This window comes from Carassius auratus, chromosome 22 (genome assembly GCF_003368295.1).
Source record: "Carassius auratus strain Wakin chromosome 22, ASM336829v1, whole genome shotgun sequence".
In the NCBI taxonomy this organism is placed as follows: Eukaryota; Metazoa; Chordata; class Actinopteri; order Cypriniformes; family Cyprinidae; genus Carassius; species Carassius auratus.
Genome location: NC_039264.1, coordinates 16,938,138 through 16,959,626, shown reverse-complemented (window position 1 = coordinate 16,959,626; position 21,489 = coordinate 16,938,138). Strand labels below are relative to the sequence as shown.

The 21,489-nt window shown below is 36.2% G+C and overlaps 1 protein-coding gene across 1 annotated transcript; it reads left to right on the top strand.

Moving 5' to 3' along the window:
- The first annotated feature begins 241 nt into the window (after positions 1–241).
- LOC113039831 (probable polyketide synthase 16) lies at positions 242–20,550 on the top strand. The gene is made up of 7 exons (XM_026197936.1): positions 242–294; positions 3,182–3,279; positions 3,365–3,518; positions 13,461–13,621; positions 13,808–14,014; positions 14,542–14,723; positions 14,826–20,550. The coding sequence occupies exons 2-7, from the start codon at positions 3,225–3,227 to the stop codon at positions 20,385–20,387; spliced, it is 6,321 nt and encodes a 2,106-aa protein (XP_026053721.1). The 5' UTR covers positions 242–294; positions 3,182–3,224; the 3' UTR covers positions 20,388–20,550.
- Positions 20,551–21,489: the final 939 nt, after the last annotated feature.

Sequence of the window (21,489 nt, the reverse complement as noted above, 5' to 3'; positions counted from 1 at the left end):
TGTTATACAAAGATTGTAAGTATGATGTTCCGAGTTATTTGATGCAATAACTACCTCTTCTCGGAATTGAGAAGGAAAATACTGACCTTCTAGTTTTGCTAACTTGGCAAATTGAAAAGTTTTGTCACATTTGGGGAAAACTGATTGGATTTTATTAATAAACTATTTCATGAGGAAACAGGAAGTCACGTGAAAAAGACTGTTCGGTTAACTGAACGTTCCTAAATAAATAGGGGGTAGACTCAGCCTCAAGTAAGCATTTTCAACAAGACAAGATATAACATGAATATCTAGGTAAGTCAATATTTTTCACTTCATGCAATTTATATATTTTTCTCATTTTCTGAGCCAAAATTAGAAAAAGAAATTAAAACAGTAACTATAAAAACTTAAATATTACACATACAGTGAAATCTATATCTATGTTTTAAATGTTTATTTACCACAGGTATATTTCAAATTAGAATTCATTATTTTATTAGATTGTCTATATTACACTGGTATTTTTTGGCTAAAAATGAAAAATAAAGAACTGTCTCTCAGTTACCCATTTCAGACCCAGTACCGCCACAAGGGCCTCGTCCCTCTACAGGGCCTTGCTCCTGACCTGCATTTTATGTCGTTTACGCCCATGTTTGTCATCTTCATATATTACTACACACCTAGAACTTATTTTAGCATTCTTATTTACTTATTTTATTGCTTTATTATTATTATTATTATGCAGTAGATCCTTATGAGCGTGTGCATGACCGTGATTCGTGCGCAAGTATCAATGAGCACGACATCACAATTGTTCAGATGCGTGTTAAAGTTGCGTTCGTTACTATAGCACCCCTCCCCCCCAGACACACACACACACACACAAAATTGTAGAGCGTTACACATCAACTTCGTACAAGGCCTCACACCTCCCTTGCGACGGCCCTATTCAGACCATAACGGTGTGTTTTTTAGTGTTGAAGTAAATCCATCACAAGTTAGAGAGAAATTAATAACTCCGAATGATGAGATCGACTGAACCTTATAGTTACGATTGTTCTTTAAATACAATTGTTGAACATTTTAATACCACATTGTCATCTGTTTTAAATGTTGTTGCTCCTCTTCTGTTAGAATCTCTCCTTGGTTAAATATGAATAACATGAAAGAAGCTAAAAAAGTCTGGCTGCTTAAAGAAAATGTAGGAAAACACATTTAATAGTTAATTATGACATATATAAAGAAGCATTGGTTATTTATAATAAAACATTATATACAGTAAAAAAAAAAAATTTTTCCAAAATTATTACAGAGAATTCTGGTTATTCCAGGACATTATTCTCTAAAATCGTCACCCCGTCCTGTATAAGGGACGCCTACATTTACTTCACTATATTACAATTAAATCGAATCTAATCTTGACAAACTACATATCGTTGGAAAGGTCTAAGACTCCCAAATATGTATTTTACCAGTCTTTTTGTTAAAAATTATGTAGGAATAGTAATAGATTAATTTATGACAAGAGTGCACCCTATAAAATCTACACTATAACAGGAGTTTTGACCTATGTTTAAAAAAAGACTTCCTCGTTGCCTTTTTCTCTATCACATTTTAGAAATCATCAGAAATAATATATCGACTGAAAACTTAAAATCTCAAAATTCATCCTTTAAAACCCATTTTAAGATCAGACATTGCATCACCATGTAAACGGTACATCAATATCATGTAACAAAATGTTTTAATTCATGAATTTTAAAAATTTAAGTTTGGATCTTGCACTATGAAGTCTATGTTCAAAAATGTGAGTGACAGTTAAGGGGTAACTAGTACTGTTGCTGATGTAAACATAGTTGATAAATCCAAAGAAAAAGGTGTAACTATGGGACAATTTACTTGTCTAACATTAACAGAACATTGTCAACAAATGTAATTCTACTATTTCATGCATTTACTCTGTACCCACAGCATTTTTTAAACCGGTGTTTGATTGTGTCTCAAGTCATGTTTTATATATTATAAATACGCCAATCTTCCAGATTGGCTATTTTCCTGATGTTTTTAAAACTGCTGTGGTAAAACCTGTATTAAAAAAGCCTAATCTGGGCAGTAATGTCCTGGTTAATTATATACCGATATATCAAATCTCCCATTAATAGTGAAATACTTGAAAAGGGTTGTTGCAACACAAATAAAATATTTTCTAGAAGAAAATCAAATTATGGAAGAGTTTCAGTCCGGCTATAAAAAGTACCACAGTATTGAAATAAGTGATCTTAGAGTTAATTCTAGTGAATATTTATTTATTTTAGATTTGAGTGCAGAATTTGACATAATTGACCATGACATTGTAATAAATCGTTTGGAAAAATTGGTTGGTCTTTTTGATAATGTATTCAATTGGTTTAAAACTGATATTAAGGGGGATAATTTCTCTGTTCAAGTTGGCAATTATGTGTTTGAGAAACATAAATCCCATTATGGAGTTCCACAAAGAAGCTTTCTAGGCCCTTTATTATTTTCATTATATATGTTGCCACTTGATGACATTATCAGAGAAAGAAATTTAGGTTTTCAGTCATGATGATGATACACAGCTATGCATTTCTGTTGAGCCAAATGATGGTGTGGCTATTAACTCCATCACATCCTGCCATATGGCATTAATAAAGTGATAAAAACATAATTCTTTCATTTAAGGGACATTGCTAAAATTAGAAAAAGATGCAGAGTAATTAATTCATGTTTTTATCTCAAGTAGACTTGACTACCACAATGTACTTTTTACCGGTCATTCACAAAAAATAAATTAATAGACATCAGCTTATCCAAAATTCGGCAGCTCGGCTATTGACTAGAAATAATATAGAATAGATTATTAAGTCTTACGTATTTGTCAAGGACCTAATTACATTACCAGTTATCTTGTTAATTATACTGCACCAAGAACTTTAAGATAATCTTAATACAAGTTTATTTGATTGGGTCTAGAAGGGAAAAAAAAATTATGCAGCCTTTGTAAATAATGTTTGTTTTCTACTGAATGTGTTGTATGTATCTTTTTTTATTGGTAATGTTGATGCTTATTTAACTGTATGCTTAATTATTTAAAGCACTTTGAGTCACGTTTTCTTCTTTAAAGGTGCTGCATAAATAACGTTTTATTATTATTATTGTTTATTCTTGCTGTCTATAGATTGTAAAATCAAAAAAAATTGACACACGGCACATGAACCTTGATGGATAATGATGATGAAATCGCTGTTGTTGGCATTGGATGCCATTTTCCTGGAGGTAATTGTTGTGATATTTCATTATTCGTCCATGCTATGATTTTTCCCTCAGTTTTATTTACATTGTAAGTTCTCATCTATTTTAGGTGAGGGACTTGAAAACTTCTGGAGAGTCCTTCTTCATGGAGAGAACTGTACAGTTCAGATACCAAATGACAGGTTTAATCTCTCTCAATGGTACGATCCAGATGAGAGTAAACCAGGAAAGACGCACACAGCAAAGGCAGCCCTTATTGATGGGTAAGACTTCAATTAATTTGGCCTCATTAAAAGAACTTATGATGTTCACTTATGTTTCTCAAATTCAAAAATGGTCCAAATCTAATATTACATGAGCATTTATCTATCATTCTCTGATTGACTCTCTGAAACTAACTGAAAATTGTGTAAATCACTTGTTTTTCTAAAGTGACATGGCCCAACAGTTAGTAAACAAAGTTTCAGTGGGAGGCAGCATCTCTCTTGCCTCTCGAGCACAATGAGTTTTAATAATCCCCCTAAAAAACAGGATTCCTCAAATCCACCCCTGCAGAGTTGAGATCAAACTCGCCTACCTGCAGTTTTCTAGTAACTCTGAAGACTTTGATGACTTGCTCAAGTGTCTTTGTTCAGAGTTGGAGCTGAACTCTGCTGGGCAATGGCCTTCCAAGGTTGGATTTGAGGAACCCTGCTGTGAAGTGTAGAATGTAGATATTTGTTTTTCTTGTCAAAATCAAACCTGAAATGAAAACTCAACCAGGTTTTTTGTGAGCAATCGTCTTGGTGAAATTAAAGGTACATCTCTGTGTTTGTGAGCAACATATACCTAAAGTCAGGGCTAGAATGGGATTTTAACGACCAAGAACAACCCCTACAAATGTCCAATGAAAATATAAAACCATAAAATGAACAAATAGAGCTAAATCATGAAAACTGCAAAGACTGTCCATTTTAATATCAGTGTCAGGTAAGATAAAGATGCATTTCTAGTTATTTCTTCTCACTTGCAAGTTTATTTTGAACAGAAACTTTTTAAACTCATGTGAAATTTACTTTAATATTTTTTTTTAATGAAAATTTAATATATAAATAATTTAAATGCATATACACCATACATATTGCAGGCAAACGTCCTTCTGTAATGTCCACATCTAGAAAACACACACTTTCTCTGTTCTAAATACAGAGGCGTTATTCTCGTCTGAATGGATTAGTACATGAAATCACAGATGCTGGATGATAAGAATTGCAATTCAATGTTATTCAGAAAACTAGCCCTGTCTGACTAGTGATATAGTCTGTCATATGTCAATTTCAAATGAGTATTAAGTAATCATTTGCAGTTCAAAATTTGTATATATTTTAATTAACCTAATTCTCAAACTAATTGTATAATACTCTGTTGTCCATGACCAACAAATGAACTGGCTCTATATCTTTTTTTCAATCTTTTGAATAATAATGCAGACAAAAGCATCAAGCTTTGAGTAAGCTGAAATGTACACATAAATAAATGGGGTAAATTATTAAAGGTCTTATGAAATGACATTTTTTTTACATTAATATGAGTTCCCCTAGCCTGTATATGGTCCCCAAGTTTCTAGAAATTTTAATCGGTTTAAATCAAGATTTTTCTATCTTTCTCTGCCTTTGAGAAAATGGAAGCTCACACGGGCTGATCTTGAATCTCCTCGTTGTGACGTTGTAACGAGAATTGTTACCTTCCCTTTCTCTGCTTTGCCCGCCTAAATATTTACATATAATTCAGTCGCAATGTCAGCACAGGCGTTACAAACAGACTTTGATGATATGGATGCGACAGCACCGGCACAAACAGTGAGTAACAGTGTTCATTAATGCCTGATCTGCGATCAGTGATTTCCGATGTGTAGCTAATCATTCAAGTTCACACAGACTTTCTTTCTAAATCGTTTAATACTGTTTATGCATCAGTGAATCAAGCCAGTGACTAAACGATAAACTTCACGTTGTTTCTCTTAGTAGCATGAAACAAATCTGTTATTTAAATTGTGATTTAACTGCAGAGAGCGATCAAAGAAAGTTCCCTTTTTTCCCGGAGCTGTTACACATTGCGAGTATATCTGCACACTTGCTCAAACTGCCGTTACAATGAATGACGCTGTTATGCTGCACAACGGAGCTTTTACTGTATTCATGTGATGCATTGTGGCAAGTCGTGAGTTTTTTTTCAAAGGTTGTGAGTTCGAGTCCCGGGCCGGCAGGAATTGTGGGTGGGGGGAGTGCATGTACAGTTCTCTCTCCACCTTCAATACCATGACTTAGGTGCCCTTGAGCAAGGCATTGAACCCCCAACTGCTCCCCGGGCGCCGCAGCATAAATGGCTGCCCACTGCTCCGGGTGTGTGTTCACAGTGTGTGTGTGTGCACTTCGGATGGGTTAAATGCAGAGCACAAATTCTGAGTATGGGTCACCATACTTGCTAAATGTCACGTCACTTTCACTTTTTTTTCACTTTCATTCATGTGTTTGCTGTTAGCTGTGGTGAAAGCATTTTGTGAGAGAAAACGTGTTGCAATAATGACGAGATCACTGCATTCACGTGATAAACAGACTCTGTCTACTCAATGCTCATCACTGCAGCCTTTCATGTGATGGGAAAAGATCGGAAAAATAATTATACAATCAACAAATCCACGATTCGTAAATCTCGATAGCTGTAATAGTAAATATATATATTTATATGAGAGGAGTTCCACATGTAATACACATTTCGTAGGCAAAGATGTCAGCCAATTACAACAGTTGTGGTTTACTCGGCGTCTCACAGCAGACACGCCCCTTCAAACAGAGCATTCAAGAAGGAGGGCTAATATCAGGATCTAAAAATGCTTTTTATTTCTAAATTTTAAATGTAAAAATCATACTACCAATATAAGTACAACCAAGGAAACATTAAAAAGCATTTAAAGAAAAGGAAATAATCCATGTCATGGGACCTTTAAGATCAGATGTCTTTAGCCCTGCTCCAAGGCATCCCCTTTCCTGCAAATTTTATTTCCAACCTGCTTCAATACACACTCACACTTACACTGAGAGACTGAGGGGGAGTAGAGGGAGACACTTAACGGGCACATATTTAGCCCCTTTTACAAGATGTAATATTGATCTTGGGTGCCTCCAGAATGTGTCTGTGAAGTTTCAGCTCAAAATATGCCACAGATCTTTTAATATAACGTTTAAAATGACATTTTAGGGGTGTGTCTAAAAAATGTTTTATCTATTTCGTTCATTAAGGACCTATAGTTGGATAGAAATCCACTTAGCAAACAATGAACTCGCGGACACAAGCTAGCCAGCTCTGAACTTACTCAGAGGATACAGGGTGATTAATATAATACCTTTACGTAGGGCACACTCTGCCAGCAGATAACAAAAAGTTTTTTTTTTTCTTGTAATCATGAAAACTGCAACTGAAATGGAAACAGAAGGTCCCTAAAGATGTGGCCCCTGCTCCATTTATTGGTACTTCAGACGCATATTAGAAGCAATATAATGTATTTTGTGGCTATATGGATGTTTTTCTTAATCTCTTTATATCTCTTTATCTTTTCCAAAATCTCATTATATTAATGATGAAGTGCAATATGCACAGGATATTTAAAATGTACAAAAGTATACTGGTTACAACTAGATGAATGCAAATCCTTAGACTCTTCTCCACTCTTCAAACACACAAAAACATTAGCCTTTACAGACAAAGTGTTTGAATTAAATGTCCAGTGGTGTTATGAAGTTTTACTGACAAGCTATTTTTAATGCTTTCCAATAGTTAAATATTTGTAAAAGAATATTCTGAGATTTAAAATAATAACGAAATATAATAGAGATATAAATCTTGAATTATTTCATGACTGAGCTAGGGTATGGTGATAGCAATACTCTGCCATATGGAAACGCCGCCCCTGAGTTGAAACTCAAAAGGCTTTGTGTGCCATTGTGAAGGTGATTAGCTAAACCTTAATATATTTATTTATCTTATATAATTAACAGATTTAAAAAAAAAGTAGGCTTTCTTAATGCATTTATCTTTATATCCTTATTTTATTAAATCCAACTGATCACAGAGGTGGCTCACGCACACGCACACACACACACACACACACACACACACAATTATCAGTTCAAGCATTCCCAACTTGACAAATCAACCATTCATCATCAAACTAAATGCATTCAAACAAGTATAAAAGCAAACTGCTTAGTTCAGAGAGGTCCGCTGTAAAATCCTGTAGCCCCCCCCCCCCCCCCCCCCCAAAAAAAGCACTTTTTTGTGCACATGTAGGCATGCATCATGGTGCTCTCTTTAACATGCCTCAAAGAGTGGCATTTTGGGCCTTGACATGGTAGTACCTTTGCGTACTACCCTTGCGTAGTGTTCCTGAAAGTGATTTTGAGCCTCTTTGTGATGGAACCACAAGGCGTCGTTCTCTAGCAGATCTCAGACTTCAGAATGGGAAGTAGATCCGTAATAGTGAGCGGAATTGGCCGGTGCTAAGGCTGTCACTGTTCTATATGCAAGCATCAATGTTTTGAACTTGTAGTAGTCCAGCTTAGAAATTACAAGGGCCTGGACAAGAAGTTGTGCAGCATGCCCTCTTAGAAAGGGCTTGATCTTTCTGATTTTGTGGAATGCAAACCTGCAAGATCGAACTGTCTTTGCAGTGTGGTCTTTGAAGGTCAGCTGGTCACCAAGATTTCTGACAGAAGTTAATGGGGTAATTGTAGAAGAAACTAGCTGGATGGTGAGATCATACTGTAGAGTTAGCTATGAGCTATAGGTGATATTCTTTCAAGAATGCCAAGATGTCCGCCATGCAGCCTGAGATCTTTGCAGCTACCGTTGGATCATTGGATTGAAATGAAAGACAGAGCTATGTGTCATCAGCATAGCAATGGTAAGAAAATCCGGTAACACTTTATAATAACTGCATGCTATTAATCATTAGTTAAGCATTAGGAAAGTTAATTCATCATTTATAAATCATTAATAGACATTTATGAGCAGTTTATAAATACAGATATAAATGCTTTATACCTGATTTAAAAGCATATCTATAATGTATTTAATAATTGTTTTTTCATACTTTATTAATGATCAATTTATCATTTCTAAATTAAGTATAGCATTATTTACACACCAGTTATTAAGGAGTTGTCAGTGGTTCATAAGATCACTTAGAAATTGTAAGTAAATGATTAATAAACTATTTAAATGTGCATTCATACATCTTTTTATTCAGACATATAGTAATAGTTACTTATAGTGTTAATAAATGGTTTATTAACATGTATTTCTACTGTAATTCAGGGTTAATTAATGTAGTTGTTAGTTAACTATTTTTGTTTGCTCATCTAAAGTGAGGACTACAGTATTTATGCCTTGTAAAGCTTTTAAAGCTTTTGTGTTGTTTGTTTCTGTGTTTTGTTTAGAAGATAACTGAGCCTTTAAATATCCTTTATAAATGCTTTACAAGGCATAACTAGTCCTCACTTTAGATGAGCTCACCTAAATAGTTAACTGACCACTACTAAATGCTTTATAACTACCTGCATTTACTAAATTTCTTGTGATCTTATGAATCACTGGCAACTCCTAAATAACTGGTTTGTAAATAATGCTATACTTCATTGAGAAATGATAAATTGTTCATGAATAAAGTATGAAATTACGCATTATAGATATGCCTTTAAATCAAGAATAAAGCATTTATATCTGTATTTATAAACTGATTATTACTGTCTATTAATGCTTTATAAATTATGAATTATCTGTTTACTAATGCTTAATTAATGATTAATAGTGTGCAGTTATTATAAAGTGTTACCGAAAATCCATGTACCTGTATAATGGACCCAGTGATTCAATTCAATTCAATTCAAGTTTATTTGTATAGCGCTTTTTACAAAACAAATCGTTACAAAGCAACTTTACAGAAAATTATGTTTCTACAATATTTAGTAGTAGCTAGTAGTTTGTGCACATTTGACAGGATTTTAGAAAAACTAAAAAATAATAATAATACAAGACGTAGTCAGCTAGACGATGAACTATCAATATTATTAATTAAGTTATTATATGATTAAGTCACACATTTAGGAATAATTGTTAGTTCTGTTTGTTCATTCAGGGTTAGCATCATCTGAGGTCCTCTGAGGGTCAGCATCATCTCTTCTCAGGTGTTCTGGATCCAGACTGGAGCTTGTGTAAATCCTAGTTACCACGGGATGTGAATCCCGTGGCAAAACATAGAAACAAAATACAGACATCATTAGCATAGCTGCTGATCCAACAAAGTAAAATTAGTTTAACCCAAGCTAATGAATAAAAATGCACCTTTGATCAGATGCAACTACACTCACAATTAAAAAGATACATTATTCGAATGCTTGGCAAAAGAGATGTGTTTTTAATCTAGATTTAAACAAAGAGAGTGTGTCTGAACCCCGAACATTATCAGGAAGGCTATTCCAGAGTTTGGGAGCCAAATGTGAGAAGGCTCTACCTCCTTGACTTGACTTGTATATGGAGAAGAGGAGGGGTCCAAGAACTGATCCCTGAGGAACTCCAGTTACAAGTTGATGTGCTTTGGAGACCTCCCCTCCCCAAGCCACTCTGAAAGACCTATCAGTTATTTATGATTCAAACCTGTGAAGTGGAATCCCTGTGATGGCCAGTGATGAAAGGGCAGACAGAAGGATCTGATGATTGCAGATAGCTCCAGCAGAATAAGAATTGATGATTTGGCAAGTAAAGGCAGCTCCCTTTAAAATCACTGAAGTTGTCAGTTAATTAAGCTCTTTTTTACATTGTGTGCACTTTGTACATTATAGTAAGAGAACTTGAGTTTAAACGTGAAGATGTTTTATTAATCCATACATTCTTTTCAGTTTCAGCGATTTAGCTAAATCATGGCCAGGTTTAATTTATTTGTTCCTTGTTTCTTGTTTCAGTTAGGCTTTAATAACAGGAACGAATTTAAACAGTGCCTCACATTTTACTAAAATATAGGAAATAATTAATAAAACATGCAACAATTTCTTTTTTCCCCCAAGAAGTTATCTGTCAAAATAAAGGTCAGGTAACAAATAACAAAGTATTTTTGGGACAAAAATGCATGTTATTTTATTAAAGGAATTTTAAAATATAAAAATTAAAATTGAAATATAAGCCTCATATGTGAGAATATTGACATTTTGACATTTAAATCCATGTTGCCTAGCTCACTAAAATAGGCTACCACTTTTAGTGCTCCAATGAAAAGTAAATCACCATTTCTTTAGAATAATATTACACATAAATTATATTCTATATAAATAAATAAATAATTATTTAACTGCACACCTGTTAATGTTTCAAATGTAAAATATGGTGTAATGCTGTGTAGCTTAGATAAAATATAAGCACATGCTAATAGGTTTGATATTAATCCTGCTTGAATTCGTTCTAAGAAACGCAATAAATAACTTCATAAGTACCAAATTTTCATCTGTGAATATTTAACCATTTAAACAACAGTGTTTTTCTTTAATTTCCCTCAACTGCAGCCGTCAAATGTATCACATTGGCGAGGCAAATCTTATGGCTACTTGTTATCAGGAGAACCAGGACAATGGATCACTCAGGCATTTAAGTGGCACCGAAATATGCTTTCTAATTTGGTTCTAGTACATACCGGTTACATAGGTACGGTTTCGGTACCCAACCCTAGTGATTAAACTGAAAATATGCCTATGGACATCAACTGTCAGCGAGGACCACTTTGCAGAAATGGGCTACACAACATGACTCAAAGTTGCAAAACTTAGGCCTACCCCTTATCAGGACAAGGTATCCAAAGATTGTTGTAGTAGAATAAATCCAAATAAAACATTGTAACTGAAGGAAAATAAAGACACAAACATAAGATTAACACAACAGATAGCTAAACAGTGTGCTAGACATTTTCACAAAAAAAGGTGCAAGTAACAGTCTTTATCAGAGTAAAATTACATAGGTCTATAATAATAATAATAAGATTTAACCAGTGAGTTTAGGTATGTTGGTGCCGTGCCAGTGGTCGTCTTGTAGGCAAGCATCAGTACCTTGAATTTGATGCGAGCGCCTACTGGTAGCCAGTGTAACCTGATGAGGAGAGGAGTAACATGAGCTTTTTTTGGCTCATTGAAGACAACCCTTGCTGCTGCATTCTGGATCAATTGCAGAGGCTTGACAGTATTGCAGGAAGGCCCGACAGGAGAGTATTACAATAGTCCAGTCTGGAGAGAACAAGAGCTTGGACAAGAAGTTGGGTGGCTTGCTCTGAGAGGAAGGGTCTAATCTTCCTAATGTTGTACAAGGCAAACCTGCAGGACCGGGTCGTTGTAGCAAAATGGTCTGTGAAGCTTAACTGATGATCCATCACAACTCCTAGGTTTCTGGCTGTCCTGGAAGGAGTTATGGTTGACGAACTCATCTGTATAGAGAAGTTGTGATGAAGCAATGGGTTAGCTGGAATCACCAGGAGTTCAGTCTTTGTAAGGTTAAGCTGAAGGTGATGGTCATTCATCCAGCTAGAAATTTCACTCACACAGGCTGAAATGCGAGCAGCTACCGTCGGGTCATCTGGCTGGAATGAGATGTAGAGTTGGGTCTCATCATAATACAAGGAAATAATGACTTAACATTTTTTATTGCACCAAGCCAAATTACAGCATATGTTCTATTTGGCTTAATTAAACATGCAGCACTAGTCTGCTAGATTATCGTAAACCCTGATTTATTATCATAAATCCCGATACTGGATGCCAGTTTGTTTTTTAAGGTAAAAATATTTATTATTTACTCTATAACAAGCTTACTGGGTTGTTCAAATATATGTGGCCAAGAAAAAGGCAAGCACTACATTTTAATAAAAATACAAACCAAGATTCTACATGCGTTGCCTGAGCAGTGGTTTTTGATTAGAATTAGATATTATTTTAGTTGTATAATTTCAAGATTTGAAGCAAAAACTGAATCTTTAAAAAAACTGACTTTATCCTTCTAAAAGTATTCTACATAAAACATGCCTGCACGAAACAAAAACAGCAGAAGTTCTGAATGAGATCCAAAATCACTCTCTGATAGCAGGTGGTGCTTATGGAACAGCAGCGATGCAGTGTTTCCTGCTGTGCTAATAAATTTGACTTAAAATGTTTTTGAAGACAGTATGTTCCCTTTATTTTTCTGTTGTTTTTTTTAGAGCGACTGGGACAGTGATAGATGGGTTGTTCACCACTGATATATATGTTTTGTTTGACGCAGTTGTTAGAAAGCAAGAAAAGATGACCTCTTGCATAGATGTGTTATAAATAAATAAATCTTAATTTAAAGCTGCAGTAGGTAACTTTTGTAAAAATATATTTTTTTACATATTTGTTAAACCTGTCATTATGTCCTGACAGTAGAATATGAGACAGATAATATGTGAAAAAATCAAGCTCCTCTGGCTCCTCCCAGTGTCCTATTGCCATTTGCAGAAAGTCATCCGCTCCCAGTAAGAAACAACCAATCAGAGCTGCGGTCCGTAACTTTGTTTGTGTTCAAAATGTAGAAAAATGTATATAATAAGCGAGTTCACCATGGATCCGTTTTCCAAACCGTGTTTTTAGCTTGTCCTGAAACACTAGGGTGCACCTATAATAAGTGTTTATATTCTGACTATTTTAGATTGCTTCGGGGGTACCGCGGCAGAGTAACCCAGTACCTTTGTGATTCTTCATAGACATAAACAGAGAGAAGTAGTTCCGGCTACGATGTTCTTCCGCAAGACGCAAGCAGTTCTGTTTATTAACTGCTAGAGCCTCAAAAATTACCTACCGCAGCTTTAAGAGATCATTCAGTCAAAAAAGATTATTGTTATTTACTAATGTTGTTCCAAACCTGTATGGCTTTTATGCTATTTTCTTAATGTGGATTTCTCCCACACAGTGATAGTCAGATTAAGTTCAAGGATGTTTGGAGCCCACTGACTTTCAAAGTATCATCTTCCATGTTCTGCTGAAGAAAAAAAAAATCATACAGGTTTGGAATTACATCATGTGAGGACGAGTGATGGAGTTGTCCTACATGGGTGTACTATGCCTGTGGTATCTGAACTCCAAAAAGCAATAACCCCATAATGTATCTTTTATTCTGTGTAGCTTGAATGAGTTTGACCACAAGTTCTTTGGCATTACCAATGCTGAAACAATGACCTTGGACCCTCAGCACAAAGTTCTGTTGGAGTGCACCTACAGGGCCCTAGAGGATGCTGGGATACCAATGGAAAAGGCCAGTGGAACGCGTACAGGAGTTTTTCTGGGTAATGAGCAAATGAGGTGGCTACAGCTAAATTGCGAGTAACTGAAATATTACTTTTCGGAGCCCTGAAATTATAAAAAGGCATTTATCCTCAGGTTGCACTGCAATAGTTATACAGTAAACGGATATGGATAAAAGCATATCACCAGCGAACATGTCTAATGTTTTTTGTTTGCTTGTTTTTCAGGCCTAATGAACAGAGACTTTGAGCTAAGAAATGTGAGGATCAATCCAGTAAAAATAGACCATACCAGTAACACTGGTTCCGCTATGAGCATAGCAGCCAACCGTATCTCTTACATATTCAACTTCACTGGCCCCTCACTGTCCATTGACTGTGCCTGCTCTTCATCCCTCGTCGCCCTTCATTTAGCTTGTCAAGCTATAAAACAAGGTAGTCTTCAAAAATATGTATGTAAATTCTGTGGATCAACTTATTTGCATTTTATTTTATTTTTTTATTTTAAGAGGATTTTCCATATATTGTTTATTATTATATGTGAACTAATATAAAGTTCTGTGCAAAATACATGTTTTCATGTTTCATGTTTTATAAAAAAAATTTACTTTGGTGAATTATTAGAAATATAAATTGTAGATTGATATCAAACCTGCCTTTTGCAATTAGTGCAATTTTGAAAAGTAGCCCTACAGCAAATGGTATGACCAACACGGAGACAGAAACAATTAAGACTAAAGCCTAAATGCATAGCATAACTGTGGCAACTTAGAGATAAATGGAACAACTTATCTCAAAACTATCTTATTATTGTGTGCAAAAAAAAAATCATCTTTCAATACACATGTTTGTCTCGATCAATGTATTTGAGACTGGTTATGTGACTTATTAAAAATGGTAATGAAGCAAGACAAGCTATAGTTCCTTGTTCCTAAATTTATTATCTGTGTTTCATTCAACAGGAGATTGTGATATGGCCTTGTGTGGCGGTGTGACCTGTATTTTGGAGCCGACCATTTTTGTGGCTCTCTCCAAGGCAAGAATGATCTCCTCTGATGGAATGAGTAAACCATTCTTCAGCAAAGCAGATGGATATGGCAGAGGTGAAGGATGTGGTGTCGTTCTATTAAAGCCTCTGAAAAAAGTAATAAAAATATTGTCCTATATAATCACAGCACTAGGACAGGAATGTACCTTACAATAAACTACTGCAATAAACACCATTGTATTGTCTGTGTTTTGACAGGCTTTCGAAGACCATGATCATATTTGGGGTATCATCAGCAAAACTGCAGTGAATCAAGATGGCCACACTGTTAGTCCAATCACCAAACCATCCATGGTACAGCAGGAGGAGCTGCTTAGAAAAATCTACTCAACAGAGACTGACCTGACTAGTGTGCAGTACATTGAGGCTCATGGAACTGGGACTCCAGTTGGAGATCCAATAGAGGCAGGTAGTATCTCAAAAGTCATTGCCAAAGCAAGACCTCAGAAGTTAGGGCCACTTATCATTGGATCTGTTAAAGGAAATATTGGACACACAGAATCTGCTGCAGGTATTGCAGGGCTCATAAAGGTTATTTTGATGATGCAGCATGAAACCATTGTGCCATCATTGTTCTACTCTGTGGAAAACTCCAGCATAGACACAGAATCTCTCAATATAAAAATCCCCACCACATCAGAAAAATGGGTTAGTGACTGCAGAGCAGGGAGATCTGCAGGAATCAATAACTTTGGGTTTGGTGGAACAAATGCACATGCAATTGTCAGACAATATGTGCAGACAAAAAAAACAAAAGCTCAGCTCATGAGCAAATCCCATCGGTATTTTGTGGTCTCCACAGCCTCTGAAAAATCCATGAAAAACATAATTAAAGATACAGCAGAACAGATCATAGCAGGGAAAGTATCAGATCTACAGTCTTTACTCTACACATCCGCATGTAGAAGAAGTCACTTGAAGCACAAATACAGAAAAGTATTTCAAACCTCATCATTGACAGATCTGCAAGAGAAACTCACTGCTGCTGTGGAGAAAAAGCTTGTACCATCAAAGACAGACTCCAAGCTAGTTTTTGTGTTTTGTGGAAATGGTGTGACATATCAGGGTATGTGCAAGCAGCTTTTAAAACAAGAGCCAGTTTTCAGACAGGAAATTTTGAAGATTGAAACTCTGTTACGAAACTATAGAAGTCTGAATCTGATAGAGATGCTGGAAAGTGAATCTGAGAAAAGTACAGAGCCATCTGATCCTAAGATTGTCCAGCCTCTTCTGTTTGCTGTTCAGGTTGCTATTGTCAAACTTCTGAAACACTGGGGCATTAGCCCTGATGCTGTTTTAGGGCACTCTATTGGAGAAGTTGCTGCAGCTCATTGTTCTGGTTTGTTGTCAATTGAAGATGCAGTGAAAGTTATCCACTATCGCAGTTCTTTGCAAAATAGTGTGACAGGAGGGAAGATGATGGTAGTCAGTAATATGGCTGTTTCTGAAGTCTTGAAAATTCTCCCATCTTATTCGGGAAGGGTTTGCCTGGCTGCTTATAACAGTCCTCAGTCATGCACCCTCTCAGGAGATGAAGATGACATTGACAGGTTGCGAAAGAATTTGAGCAACTCAGCTCTTGGAAAAGATTTGTTCCTTCACATTTTAGATGTACCTGCAGCATTCCACAGTCACCAGATGGATCCCATTTTATCAAAAGTGAAACAGAGTATAGGCTCATTGCAAGCAAATAATATGGAGACAGAATTGTTCTCTACAGTGACAGGCATTAGTTTGTGTTCCTCAGATTTTATAACTGGTGAATATTGGGCTAAGAATATCAGAGAGCCAGTTCAATTTGAACAAGCTGTAAAGTCTGCAGCTAAAAACAAAAGTAATGTGATATTTGTTGAAATTGGTCCAAGAAGATCTTTGCAGAGGTACATTACTGAGACTCTGGGTAAAGATTTCACTGTGATTCCCTCAGTGCAGCCTGATAAAGATCATGAGACAATGCTTGCTGTTGTTCCCAAACTGTTTGAGACTGGGGTCAGAGTGGATTGGGAAATGTTCTACAAAGGATTTGAGACTGAACCAATTCCCTACCCTCGATACCAGTTTGATAGTGTGAAAATAGATGTCTTTGCATTACCTTTGCAGTCGATCAGTCCCACTGGCAACCATCCAGTAGTGACACAAATGGGTACAGACAGTTCTATGTTCAGCTGTGATTTATCCTCTAAATCATTGTCGTTCCTGCAGGACCACAAGCACAGTGGGGTTGCCATAATTCCTGGGGCATTTTATGCAGAATTGGGTTTAACAGCTTACATGGCATATGCAAAATATAAGGTTGCACTTAGTTCTCTGCAGCTCAGCATAACATTTCAGAGTCCATTTGTTTTCACCCAGAATTCCCCAGATATAAACATACAGCTGGATCATTTAGATAATTTGGCCGATAACACATGTAACTTCAAAGTACAGTCTACTTCTGCAGTCTATGCATTTGGGACAGTACAAGCAAAACCAGGTAGGATGCCTGAAGAACAGTTCATTGCATTAGACTGTATTTACAAAAGGTGCACATTCCACATGACTACTGAAGAACTCTACAAACATCTAAATAATACTGGATTTGAATATGGGTCTGTCTTTAGAAATAAAGCAGATGTTTATTGTGGGGGAGAATTTGGAGAGGCTATATCTGTTGTGAAGGTTCAAGAGGAATTACTGCCTCAATTACATGACTATCACCTTCACCCTGTGGTCTTGGATTATGTCATGCAACTTGTTCCTGCAACTATACTGCATGACCTATCAACAAGACCCATATATCCTGCACAAATAGGCAGCCTGACTGTATTTGAACCATTGCAAGAGGAGATGGTTGCATATGTGAGAGCAATGAATGTGGGAGAAGATGATTTTGACATTTGTGGTTGCTTAGCCAACAAACAAGGTAGGGTGTTAGTTGAACTCAGGCATGTGAAGATCAGAATGCTAGGAAATCCTTCCCAAGTAGTCAATGAGTACTTTTTCCACAACAGTTTCAGTATCATTTCTGAAGTTGCCACATTTGATACACAGATTAAGGCACTGGTCTTTTCTGACCAGGTAGGAATTTCTAAAGCTTTGCAACAGTACTTGGACCCAACATCTAGATATATTTCTTCTTCAAATTGCAACATACTGTTAGAAGATGGAGTTGAACTCCTTTTGTCAAATCTGAAAATTTCAAGTGTAAAGAAAAGCTTCCAGGAGGTTTTGTTCATGTGGGGAGATGCAGACCTGAACTCTCTCGAATCAGAGAAGGTTTTGGATATTATGCTAGGTTTGTGTGAGATTTTCCAAAAACTTGTCAGATATCTCAAGGCAGTTAATTTCCCAGGTGATATCAGAGTTGTAACTTATAGGTTGTCTGGGAGCAAAGTTGACCACATAAACCCTGGGTTTGTTTTGTCAGGCATGATAAGAGCATGCGCAGCTGAGTTGCCAGAACTTAACTTTCAGCTTATTGACATGGGCTCGGCCACTACTGAAGACATCAAAGCTTTGGTTCAGGTCCTCAGATCATGCCCCTGTAACAAATATCCAGAGCTAGTAGTGAATGAGGGTAAAATTCTCAAACCCGAAATCACCCACACATCTTTGCCTACCATGTCAATCTCTTCTAGAAATCTCCACACGTTGGATGAAGAAGACTTCATCTTGCAAACATCTGATCCATATATAATAAAAAATGTGTCAGCGACTCAAATGGATAATTCCATTAAACTGATTCAAGGAAAAAATATTGAGCTTCTTCTCAGTAAAATCTGTGTTCATTCATCAGATTACTTTCCAGTCAGCATTTCTGACCTGAATTATGGTAAGACATTTTACTGGAACAAGCACACAAATCATAACCATAAGCTTTTAGCTCTTGACTACAGTGGAACTGTCACAGCTGTGGGTAAAGACGTCAGCAAATTTAAAGTTGGTGATCATGTTGTGGCATGTTACCCTGTGGCTGCCACCTCTAAAGTAGTTCTCCCAGCAGCTGTTTGTTGCAAAGCAAAAAGGCTTTCATTCCTGAAGGAAATCCCTTGTGTCTCTTACATGGTACTGGCGTGGAAGATCTTCCATGAGGCTTTACCTAAATCTAAACGACAAAGGAAACTGGGTATTTTCTCCAATGTCCCTGACTCAGCTTTGATGACTTTTTTAATTGCTATTGCAAACAGATCAGGTTGGAGTGTCAGAGTGAGCACACAGGCTGATCAGCTGTCTTGTGATTTTAGTGAGGTTGTGGGAGCTGTTTTACTACCTCCTTATAATGTAGAAACCGCTGAAATAGTTAGCAGTGTTAGAGGCATCAAAGACATTGTTCTTGTCTGTGACAACCAGATAAAATTTCCATTCAATTCTATAACATTCCAAGGTACAAATGAGGAAGTCCACTTCCATGTCCTTCTCATATCCCAGACAATGCAAAAAGGGTCTCTGCAAATGCAAATGCCACAAATCTACCATTGGCTGAAATCCATGCGTTTGGACAGAACGTCTTTTTCTCTCTACACAACTGCTGTTCAAAGAGTGAAAACTCAAGACACTGATCTTCTGTCAGTAAAAGAATCTGAATCATACTTCAGATGCCAGGTTTTACCCGTTATAGTCCTGAACAGTGATGCCAAGAACCAGTTGACTGACATTCCAGTGATTCCCAAACACAGTCTATTCCAGAAAAATTCAGTCTATATTGTCACAGGTGGTCTTACAGGGTTGGGATTTGAGACTGTAAAGTTCATCGCCCGGAAAGGAGGAGGAAACATTGTTATTCTGTCTAGGAGTAACCCAAACCCTCAGATGCAACAAGAAATAAGTGAAGTCAGTAGCCTTTGGGGTTCTGTCATTAAGTTTCTCCCATGTGATGTTTCTGTATCCAAGCAAGTGGACCAGACAATTGTTAATATTGGGAAACTATTTCCATCCAGTCCTATCAAAGGGGTATTTCACAGTGCAGTTGTCCTGCATGATGGGCTGATTGAACGTCTTGACAGATCCCTTTATGAGAAAGTTTTGAGGCCAAAAGTAAATGGAGTGATTAACCTTCACCGTGCTACCATACAGTGCAATCTGGATTACTTTGTGTGCTATTCCTCCATCTCTGCCTTCATTGGCAGTGCCTTACAAACAAATTATGCTGCAGCTAATACATTCATGGACAATTTCTGTCAGTATCGCAGAAACATTGGGCTTTCTGGACAGTCCATTAATTGGGGGGCTTTGAATCTTGGTCTTTTGTTGAACAAAGTCCATATTCAAAGATTTCTGGAGGCAAAGGGAATCATGCTTTTGGAGATTCCAGAAATCCATGAAAGTCTCGAGCAGTGCCTCTTGATCAACAAACCTCAACAGGTTGTATGCAAATTTAATTTTAAAAGCAACTGGAATAACATTTTCAGTCAGAACAAATCACTAAAGATACGCTTGTACAAAATAGGAGAGGAAGCCACAGTCAAAAATGGACTAAACATGTCTAGCCCTGAGAAACCCATGACATTATCCTCACCACGTGATTATCTGAGGTTCATGATAAGCGAAAAGATTGATGTTGAGATGGACGAGCTGAATGATGATGTTCATCTTTTAGATTTAGGCATTGACTCAATGATAGCCATGACTCTGCAGAATCTTATCCTCCGTGATAGAGGTGTGAATGTTCCTCTAGTGACTCTGCTGGACCCAAATAGCACACTGGCAACTCTCATTAAAATCCTGGAGGAGAAGTGTGTAGATAAATTTCAGATTGAATATGAGAGCAATCCCAAACAATGAACCTTGCACTTGCACCTGCCTGGAAAACATATTTCAGAATAGAATTACTGGCTATAGGGTTATTTTTCAGAGAAACAGCTATGTAAACATAATATATTTGTAGATATGTAGGAAACATGTTATTTTTTAGCTTAAGAAGGTTATGATATGGTAAAATGGTAAATGGTAAAAAACTTACATATAGCACCTTTAACATTTGTTTTATTATTGCTTTAATTAAGGTTTTGTTTTTGAGATTACACTAGGTTCAAACACACATTCAGCACTTCTCTTCAGTTTTTAAATTGCTGTCTGTATCTATTTTAATGTACTTAAAACCAAACCTGTATGAGTGGCATATAATGACATGCTACTGATGATTAATATTAAGATTATTTTGTTTTATTATTTTTGTTGTTGTTTCAAATCATGACTAACCTGTTACTTAAGTTGGTTCAGAAGTAGGGTCAGAGGTAACAGCAAGTTAAATGAGGTACTTGAAAGTGTAAAATAAATTTCAATTAAAGAATTGATCCAAACAACAGTTTTAGTAAGATTTATAGTATGTTCAAAATAGGTTACATTTGTATGCTGAATGATGTTTAAAAATACTGTCTACAATGACAATTGTGAAGATATGTTAAATGATTATTCTGTTCTTGTACTCTTGTACTTTTATGTATAGACCCAAGACTTTCTGTAGTAAAAACAAGTATCATAATATTTTGCAATGTAAATGTTGAATCAAATTAGATGTCAATATGATATGATCATTTATAAATAAAGCTACAATGAGAAGAGTAACTGTAATTGTATATGGCGTGTGGGTATACAGTATATGCAGCAATCTTGTTACCCAAGGCAAACATCTGAGAAATAAAGAAATGTTACAAGGTTAAAATATAGGATTCACTGAATTATATGATAATGGTTATTTATTTTGCTCCCTCTGCTGAAAGTGGAACATGAAAATTGTAATTGCTTTAGTTATGCTTACATTATTAATTGATGCCACCGGTAAACTGGTAAAACATTTTAAAGCATCAGAGGAATTGTCTCCTGTTTCATAAGATCTGTACAAAAATCAGTTAAACGTAGCTTTTGTACATTACATAACAATAAC